At 46.1% G+C, this 10,360-nt stretch overlaps 1 protein-coding gene across 2 annotated transcripts in view; it reads right to left on the bottom strand.

The window, feature by feature from the left end:
* BDNF (brain derived neurotrophic factor) overlaps positions 1 to 8,179 on the bottom strand; it is a 69,585-nt gene extending 61,406 nt beyond the window's left edge. The window contains exon 1 of one of the 2 annotated variants that reach the window (XM_004050850.5): positions 7,532 to 8,179. In XM_004050850.5, the coding sequence (XP_004050898.1) occupies positions 7,532 to 7,534 (3 nt within the window). In that variant the 5' untranslated portion in view covers positions 7,535 to 8,179. Of the gene's footprint in view, positions 1 to 6,462; positions 6,620 to 7,531 lie in introns of those variants that run through there. The other variant, XM_063711056.1, reaches the window with a different exon arrangement.
* Positions 8,180 to 10,360: the final 2,181 nt, after the last annotated feature.

The following is a 10,360-nucleotide window of genomic DNA, read 5'->3' on the forward strand; positions in this document are numbered from 1 at the left end:
CTTAATTATCTCCACCAGGCTGAGTTAGTTAAGGACAGATCTATAGCATTTCCTGGATGTCAAAATGCCCACACACCTTCTGCAATCCTTGGGCTACCCGTTTCCTTTCATGTTTCTTTTGGCTTGTCCATCTAATTATCTATTATCATGTGTATATAATGCATTATTCATGAGACCCAGGCAATTTCAGGATGTAATATTTTTGATTTTAAAAGGAAATGACCTGAAAAATTATAACTTCTGCTTGCACAAAGAAAATAAGCAGTAAATTTGATAGCAGGTCTTCCATCGCACCACCTGCTTTTAAAAATAATCCACAGAAATCTGAGATCATTCTCTAAATTAAAACTTTCCTAGCCATCATTCCATAAATGAACAGGTTCAACACCTAGATTCCTTCTATTCTGGGTTCAAATATGTTACTTTAATTTTTTTCATGTTATACTTCTTAGCAAGTTAAAAATTTGTGGTACCCACCCAAAATTGTAAATCACCAAAGGTTAGGGTAACTTAGGCCTTAATTTCCCCTACACTGCAAGAAATAGTTATAGACTATATCTTTCATATCACTCAAACTTGGAACGGAAGTGGAATTTAGAGTTTATTCTGAGAACATCTCTTTTGTTTTATGTGTGAGGAAGCAGAGATCAAGAGTGACTGATTGACTTTTTTGGGTACTGACAAGCGGTTGGAAGTAAAGCCTAAACTCAGGCTTTTAATCTTATTCACTGTGTTCTCTTGAAAAAAGGAATCTTATGAGTCCAGAAGTCTGTCCCCTTCTAAGGATTGGAGCAAATAAAGAGACCAGTCTTTGTCCCTAGGCCACAAGATCCACCAAGATAGGGACCATTTGGTCTTGCTTATTCTTGAATCTCCAGATTGTAATACAATTCCTGGCACATAATGGCAAATTATGTGTTGCCAATTAATACTTACAAAATAAAATTATGAATGCTAGAGTCTCTATAGAAAGTATACCTTTTGGGCAAAATGGGAAATGGTCAGCCAAGCTCATGATCCACATAAGTATCAGAACATCTACCAAGATAAACAAGTACCCAGTGTCCAAGACTGGGATGAAATTCCAGAGGGTTGAAAGAAAACTGGGCCGGGCGCGGTGGCTCACGCCTGTAATCCCAGCACTTTGGGAGGCCGAGGCGGGTGGATCACGAGGTCAGGAGATCGAGACCATCCTGGCTAACACGGTGAAACCCCGTCTGTACTAAAAATACTAAAAAAAATTAGCCGGGCGTGGTGGCGGGCGCCTGTAGTCCCAGCTACTCGGGAGGCTGAGGCAGGAGAATGGCGTGAACCCAGGAGGCGGAGCTTGCAGTGAGCCGAGATCGCGCCACCGCACTCCAGCCTGGGCGACAGAGCGAGACTCCGTCTAAAAAAAAAAAAAAAAAAAAAAGAAAGAAAACAAGCCAGCATGAATTCATGTATCAGATATGAGCTGGGCTAAGTGACCTCTGAGAACCTTCCCAGACCCCAGATTCTATGATTCACAAGTAAAGGTAATGTACATCTTGGCTTTGGTTCTTCTTATTCTTTGTATTTGTTTTTTGGGGAATTAGCAACTATGACTTAGATGGTATGTCAACTAGAGGAAGAGTCCTGCTTTCTTTGAGTGTCTAACTGTGGGAGAGGGAAAGACTGTCTTAGGAAGACTAGTTAAAACTTTCCATTAGGCCTGAAATTTTGAAAACTATTTGTAGAAAATGTTTTAAATTTAATTAAATAAATCAAAATAGGAGAAAATAATGCCTACAGCTCCCTCTGATGCCCTAGTGGAGTTTAAGGCAGCATGGTCTAGAGAGGAACAAACACAAATTTCCTTAAAATTTGAAGAAAGATTCTGAGTTAGTCTTTACATCTTACTGGCAGTGTAGTGTTAGATAATTCTGCACCTTACTTTCCTCATCTGTAAAAGGTGATTGGTGATTCCTACCTTACATGACTGATAAGGAAATCAAATGAAACCTGTAGACAGCTGTCAAAATACTATATGAATCTAAAGTGTTATTACTAGGAAATACAAATAAAGTCTACACTATAGCAGAAAAATTTCTTATAGGATTATTTTATAATGTTGGAAAGAAAGAAGAAAAAAAATCCACCTGAATTTTTAAAAAGTCAGAATGAATACTCCAAAAGTTGCCAAATGAGATTAGAGGCAGGGTTAAAGAATTTATCCTTCCATCTCTGCACCATAGCGTTTTAAGGGTATTAATCTTTATGAAACACGTGTATCTTTCTCAAAAGACACTTGTTAAAGCAGCAGCTCTACATTCCAAAGTAAAAGAGGAAAGATGTCATATTTTTGAAATTATAATCACCTTTAAGCCAAAAAGGGGAAAAATTTTCTTGTTTAAAAATTTAATCTTTCTTTCTTTAAGACCTCTATTTCCATAGCACTCAATGATGGTAAGCTTTCACTAGATGCTAATGTTTATTTTTATTGCTAAGTAGTACGCAATGTTCTTGACATAGATTATGGCATGTAAATTTAAGAGACTCACTGCTTGTTAAATTCCCACTAGAAAACACACACAGAGACACACACGCCCATACACACACACACACAGAGACACACACACACACACACACAGCAGTAGCAGATCAGCAGAGAAAGACACCAGCCAAAGAAAGATAATTTGAGATACTTCTGAGGTAGCAGTTGTAAAATTAAAATAAGCAACTCATTAAATTATCCATAGAGTGAAAAGAAAGCTGCAAAAATAGATATTTTTCTGGCAAGTCAGTGCTTTTCAGAATAAATTTAGTTTTCAGCAGAGCTTTTAAATCTGATGATATCAGTTCATATTCATTAGAGTTATTTAAGTGGTTAGACTAGTTTGTCTAATTAAAACCAAAGAGTAGCTTTACTGGCCTTTGATAGAAGTATATTTAATAAAAAATATGCTCAGTTAGACATCATTTTAACTGACAGATTGTAAGCAATATGATCGAGTGAATGTTACTTGAGCAAGTTTGAGCCTGGTCCCAAAATCACAGAATTACAAAAGAAAAACCCTTTGTAAGTCATGCTTTAATGCTGGTTTTATCTCATTTCTGTTTCTTGGCTGATTATCTATTTTGTGGTCATCCAGTCCCTTGCCTTATCTCTCGCTCACTGCCTGATTTTGGAATGTTGTTTCTTACTAAAGCTTCCCCTAGAGGACAGGCCAGGAAAAGGAAAGAAACTAAATTCACCAGCTTCTCTTCTTATTAAGAATTTAGATCAGAAATCTGATGGGGAAAGAGTCTGGCAAATGAAAGGGGACCCTTATTTATGTTGATTTTAGATCTTTAAAAGCCTCCTTTCCAATGTACATTAATAGACAATTGAAAAATAATATTTTATAAGCCAACTAATCACTTGCTTTTAAAATCCCCACTTACTACCTTGAGCATATACATTAGATTATGTTTTAAAATAACTAGTACTCTGGTTCAGTGAAATGAAAATGATATGTGCAAAGAGAATATCATAATGATACCTCCCATTTATGGAGTGCCTGCTTCCCAGTTTGCAAAGCCCTTATAGATATTCTCTTCTATCCTCCAAAAATTGCTGTGTTGTAGGTCTTACTATCAATGACACTGAAAAAGCTACTGGCAGGATGCACATATTCTCATCTGAATCAATACTGGTATACTCCATTGGGGGAGCTAGACCAAGCTAAAATCTCACATACAGAAATATTAATATGCAAGACCAAGGGGTATAAAAGTAGGCTAGGTTACTGTTAATTTAATAGCATCTAGGTTAAAATTCTCTCTCTTTCCTCTTTCTTCCCTTCTTCTCTCCATCACCTTCTAGTCTTCTGACTGATTCCAAACAGGACAATTGAAATGTCTTGCCTTCATGCTGAAGAGCTCTTTGTAAATACACATAAACAGTGAATATCAGGTGCACCATTTTTAAAGTGCTATTCATTTCCACAACAGTTTAGGTGAAACCATGTCATTTTACAAGTTGAGTGTGTGTGTGTGTGTGTGTGTGTGTGTGTGTAGAGGATGACGTGACATTTTTGAGGTTTATTTAAGTTGTTAAAGACCTCAAGGTTACAAGACTTAGACTGTTAAGCATTTTTCCTCCCAGAGACACGAAATCTACAATTTTCTCGATTCAACTGTCAACTAAATTGACAAGTCAACTAAAAGGATAATATTCCCTTAACGATGCATTCATCTGAAGCCCTAGCAACTGTATTAGGCAGCAGCGAGTATTCGCTAGCAAGGGATGGCGCGGGGAGAGGGAACTCTGCAATTTAGAGTGACAGATGATTTCTTTCCCATCCATCAAGCTGCCTCAAAATGTCACAATATTTACACCTCTTTCTTGGTGAATTAGAATCCAGACACAAGCAGACAGAAAGAAAAAAATAATAATTCCGGCCGGTTGCCTCCTGATTGGAAAAAGCAAGCGTTGCACCTTTAAATTCTGCTCCTCCATTCCCCGTTCCGCACACCACCCCCCCGCCCCTCCCGGGATTTTGCAATAAATCTCCCAGTTCTGCGTTCAGCCCTGCAGATCCGTATTTAAAACAGCACCATCTGGGAAGGGTGGGTGGCGATGGTGATGCGGGCGCCTTGGAGTTCCTTTGCAGCACGCTTGGAATTGCATCAGACTGATCAGAAATCCCCCCGCCCCCAAGCTCAGCCCCTCCCGCCACGCTCCCCTGCCCGCCCCTCCCCTCCCCTCCCTTCGCGTAGATCTGACTGAGAAAACGACTGGATCTCGGAACAATCTGTGCCCCATTCGCTGCAGGCTTGCTCCGTAAACCCTGCCCTACGCTCCCTTTGTGTGCCGAGCAGCCTATCACCGTCATCTGATCCTAGCGCCTGTTTTTTATCTTTTCCTTCTGAATTTCCACAATATCCTCGCTTCGCCTATGAATCCACCTGCGCAGAGTTGGGATTCTTTCTTTCGTTCGTTAAAACAGTGGTCTTGAGTTTCGGAAACAGGTTTTTCCTACGTTCCCCTCACCCCTACCCCAAGCTCTTGCCTTTTAATTAAGAAGAGCTGATCCGGGGAGGAGTCCAGAACGACCAAACCCTGGGGCGAAAACTGCCACCGGGCACGGCTCTGTGGCCGGAACAAAAGGCCTGAGAAGGGGGTGGGGTTGAGGGTTATAGGAGTGTGGAGAGCCTGGTGGCCCCCGCCCAGGGGCGCCTAAGTCCCTGAGCTCCCTGAAGAGTGGCAAGAGGATAACGCAGCCGCGCGTTCCGGCAGTTCGCTGTCCCCCGGGAGTGCAGGCGGGGGTGGGAGAGGTAGAACACAGGTCTGGGCGGCTCCGCGCCGCTTCTATCTCACCCGCCAAGCCCCCCACCTCCACCCACCGCCAGTCCCCTGCCCACCCGGGTGGCGGCGGCGGCTCAGCGACTAGCCGGCCGCCCTCCACCGGTGCCTCCGGACGCAACCTCGCCCTGGCAGGGCGATCTGCGCGTCCAGCTGATTGGTGGCTCTGTCCAGCCGCCGCACGGAGCTGAGTGTTCTTCTACACCGCCTCCAGCCGCCCAGGCCCCCTCGCCCGGCCCGCTCTCTGGCTCTTCGGTCCGGAAAGGACCTTCTACTCCCAGGCGGAGGCTCCCCTTTCCCTGAGTTACCCCGACTGACTCGGACCTGGGCTCAGTGAGGCATCCGGCCCGGCTGGGGAGCGGAGCGCGGTCTCGGCAGCTCCCCTTCCCTTGAGAAAGCGGGAACCCTCTAAGCCAGGGCCCGAAACTCGCGGGGAGGGAGGACAGAAGGGAAAAAAAAAGAAAACCCAGAAAGAAACATCCAGCGAGGAGCGAGGGCGACGGAGAGGAAGAGATAGAATGAGGGAGGGATGGAGGCTGGAGGAGGGGGCGGGGTGGAAGAAGGGGGGCGGGAAGGAGGGAGGGAGGGGGAAAGAGAGGGAGGGAGCGATACAGAGAGAATGAATCCTTCTCACTAGAAGAGCTGAAATTACCTTGATTCATTTTTTGTGTTGGAGGTTTAGCTTTACCTCCTTCCCTCTTCCCAACCTCCACCTCCTCTTTCCCCACCGCACACCACCTCCACCGCCTGATTCTAAATGCTACAAAGTCAAATTTTAGGAAATCGAATGTTGTGCAAAAGCTTCATAATTAGTAATGAATCTACTGTACACACACACATACACCAGCAAAGAGAACGGAAAAGAGGGAGGTGAAGAGGAGAAAAAGAGAGATAAATCTTACATTTGAATCAGACATTTGCAGGTCCAAGTTAACTAAACTCATTATATCCGCAGGAAGACTGAGTTTCTTTTTTTTCTTTCTCCCTTTGCCCCAGGGTTCTCACCTAGGGCAATTCAAACTGGGCAAATACCAAGAAACAACCCCCTCTCATGCTCTCCCTCTACCTCCTCCCCTCCACCACGCGTCCTCTCCGGAAGACAGTATCAAAATAGCTCAAGAATTGGGGATGCAGGGGGTCCCCGCCCTGGTGCTTACCTTCTTTGCGGCTTACACCACCCTGGTGGCTAGATCCTGGAGATAAACACTTGCATTTCCCAAAGTTAACCCAGTATACCAACCCGGAGCTTGCCAAGAGTCTATTCCAGCCTACACCGCTAGGAAGCCAACTTCAGCGAGCTCAATGAGGGGACCAAACTGGGGCTCGCTTTCCAAACGCTCCGCTCCAAAATCTGACTCTCTCTGCAGCCCCGATCTCAGTGTGAGCCGAAGCTCAGAAAAGACGCTTTTTAAGGGCGACACAGGGTTGGCTTTACAGCGGGGCCAAGAAGACTACCTGGGGGTACCGCCACCTCGGACAAATCCGTTGGCTCTGTCCAAGGTGCTGAATGGACTCCTATCGCCCGGATTACACACCCGGCACAGCAGGAGGAAAAGGCTTAAAAATCTCTAATTAAGTGATACTTGATATTGCTCTAGACGGTTTCTTTCACTTCCTTACGGTTTGTCACGTGCGGATGGCTTTGCCAAAGCCATCCTGTTAATAGTTGATCACATGTTGATGAGAACCTTTTCTTCTACGAGAGGATTACCCATTTCATTACCGGTGATATGCCCTTCTGACTTATTTCTCTCCCCCCAACCCTACCCCCCATCTACACCTAAACTCCCAGTCTCTACCCCACCCTTACCCCCACTCCACCCCCTAACCCCAACCTCTAACAGCATTATTGTTTTTAGATGGAAATTAACCCCCTTGCAAATGTCAATTACATGCCCACATATAAATCATAGAATATGATCATACACCATACACATAAAGGAAAAGAATAGAATGCAAGACTGCTGAGAGACAAGCATCAGCCTTGAACAACCAATATAACACACGCCCCCCCCCAGCTCCAAGTTTGTTCCACGCAGTTCCACATAGCTGTGTTAAATCTCAAATGATTCCAATTAAAGTTGCACTGTGTAAAAACCCGATTCCCCTGGCCTGAGGAGCTGCTGTTCTTTGGCGTGTGAAGTGCTAGGAAGAGCCGTGATATGCCCGTTGTTAAGCAACATGTCAAAATTTTTCAATTATAATGCAGGGTTTATTGCTACTCACCATTGTGCCTTTGCTGTCCTGGAGACTCAAGTGTCTTAAAATCTCGTCTCCCCAACAGATGCTGGAAGGTAATGTGTCTTGTTTGAAGTCATCATGTGAGAAGTTCGGCTTTGCTCAGTGGATCGCCCACCACTTGGTGTGACTTATGAATCTAATAACCCTTTGCAATATCCGCAAGCTTAAACTCTCAACCACCTTGGCGACTACAGAAGACAAAGCAACTGGCATCGATGTCGAAAAACCTATAGATTTACGCAAACGCCCTCACTCTGAGAGACACGTTTCCTTTTGAGTTCTTACGTGATTCTAATGAATGAGCGAGGTTACCAATGATTGCCCAACTGCCCTGCTATGTAGCAGGTGTTTCCTAGGGCTGCCTTCTAACCGCCCGTTACTGGGTCCTGGCACTGAAAGTTCCCAGAGAAAGTGAGGAGTTTCAGGGTACCCCTGTAAAAAAAAAAAAAAAAAAACCCAGCCTGCACACCGCTCCCTTGCCCACTACGCAGGTCACACCTGGGGCTCCGGCGAAGCTGAATTCGGCTCGGGAGATTTCCCTGTCGCCAGGTAAGAAAACCTTCGCCTTGTCAGGCTAGGGCGGGAAGACCGCTGGGGAACTTGTTGCTTATCAGCGCCGGCAGACTACCGCTTTAATAATAATACCAGAAAAGCGCAGCAGGGAGGGGGTGGGGGGCGGCAACGGCGACGACTAACCTCGCTGTTTACGTGACCGACTCACTGTGACTCTCTGGGTAAAAAAGGGAAACTTCTTAGAAAAGTTCGTTCCCCTCCCCCTCCCCCATCATGACTAAGGGTCTCCAGCCGATGAGGTCGTGAGTGATGATCAAATGGGGACTGGGGGGAGGGGGGCGAGTAAGTGACTTGTCCTTGGGAACATCTGCATGCGTCGAAGCGCGAATCAGCCCAACAACTTTCCCTTTTCCTCTTAGGTACTGATGACTAGGCGAGAGGCACCAAGGCGAGCCACTAGTTGCCCACAGGAACCTGTGTAAGCCGAGCTCTCGAGCGGCTGAGTTGAATGAAGTTATGACTGCGTTTGCTCTAATGGGTTATGGCTTCCCAAATGTGAGTTAACAGCCCCGGTGCGCAGCTAGGTCGGAAGGCGAGCCGCGGAGAGCGGAGCCGCGGGCCAAGGCAGGGACGGGAGGGGAGGCGGCAGGTTGGGCGCTCCGCTGCTGCTCGGTGCTGCTTCCCCGGAGTCGCTTCCTCATCCTGCGGGGGCTGCCCCGCCGCCGGGGTGCCGGGGTGAGCGCGGCGGGAGCCAGGGCTGGGGTGGCGAACCTCGGAGGGGGCTCTCCCAGGAAGCCCTGCGGTTAGCGCCCGCGCTTCCCCACCAGTGGCTGCGCAAGCTGGGAAGCGAAGAGGTCACGTGTTGGCGGAAAGTAACTTGGAGGCGAAAGGATGAACTTTGAGAAGAGGAAAAGAAGCACAATGAAACAAACCACCCCCTTGGAGTGTCTGATAGAGGGGGAGGCGGGAGGGGGGGCGGAGGGGCGCCGCTCTCCGCGGGAGACGTGTGGACGACTCCGGAAATCTCGGGAAATAGGCAATAACTCGAGCTCTGGCAACGTCCCCCAGCCTAGGGAGGCGCTAACGCAAGGTATCTTTCCACTGAAGCTGCCCTTTGCCTACCCTCAGCCATCGCTAGCACAGCAGAGCAGAGGAACCAGGGATGAATGTAGACCAGTTGTTATGGAGATGGCCGTCGCTCTGAGGAGCGCTAGTGCCCTGGGAAGTCCCCAGACGCATTTCAGGTTTCGTCGTTTTGGCACTGACACCATGATTTTGCTCGCTCTGAGTTCCCACCAAGGGGAGCCCACCAACGGCGTCACAGGCCCTGGCCGTGGCGCTATTGACTGCAGGGATGAGGCACAGCGATGCTGCAGAAGATGGTGGATAGCTCTTAAGTTTCAGACCACCCAGCCCTTTCCAATTTCCAGTTTCTTTATTCCAATCAAAAGTGCTTTGTTTGAATATCATTCTTGCTTGCTTATGTGTAAAAATCTTACTTACACGATAGGATGATTAGAAGCAACAGAACATAAGCATTCAGTGGCTGCTTCAAGGTCCTCCCCCTCCCATCCCAGAAATGCCTTCCTTATGGAAAATAAGTTTTACTTCCCAATTATGAGCATGGACCTCTGTTCATTGCAGCCCCCATTGGTACTGGGTTATTATTATTAGCAGTAAGTCTAGTGTTGAGTTCATGCTTCTCTAGAAATGTTTCCAAAGTCAAACAGGCTTATCTTAGGCTCCAGATAAAGTATCTGTATACAAAAGCTTCCTCGTTCTCATTAGGAGTAGTTCTAGATTTGCCAGGCTCCTGGAGACCTGAGATGGGTCCTTATGAAAGGATTTCAGACACCCTCACAGTCATCAACACAACAGTTCTCGCCAAATGAAAGGACTGCTCAAATTGCCCACAAACTGCCACTTTTTGTCCATCCATGAATTAGCCAGCAGATGCTGCCCTAAGACTGGGACAGCTGGTACATACCATTCTCAGAGGTCTTGGGGTACAGGCTTTGTGGACAAAACTGGTTTTTTGAGAATGGAATCCATAATGCTGTTAATAACTTTCCTTGCCTACTGACAAATTCAATGACTAGCACAGATCTGCAATCTTGAAAAGACATAAGGAGATGACCACTGTATATGAACATATTATTCCCCATTGCCATCAATGTGATATATTTTTCTGACTCTTTTGTCAACAGTTTGTGGTCTGTATAGAAACTATCAGCTACTCCTCTGATGGATCTTTATTCTGAAAATTATATCTTACAGTGGAATACCCTGAATTGTTGGTGT

Source organism: Gorilla gorilla, chromosome 9, assembly GCF_029281585.2.
Source record: "Gorilla gorilla gorilla isolate KB3781 chromosome 9, NHGRI_mGorGor1-v2.1_pri, whole genome shotgun sequence".
Lineage (NCBI taxonomy): Eukaryota > Metazoa > Chordata > Mammalia > Primates > Hominidae > Gorilla > Gorilla gorilla.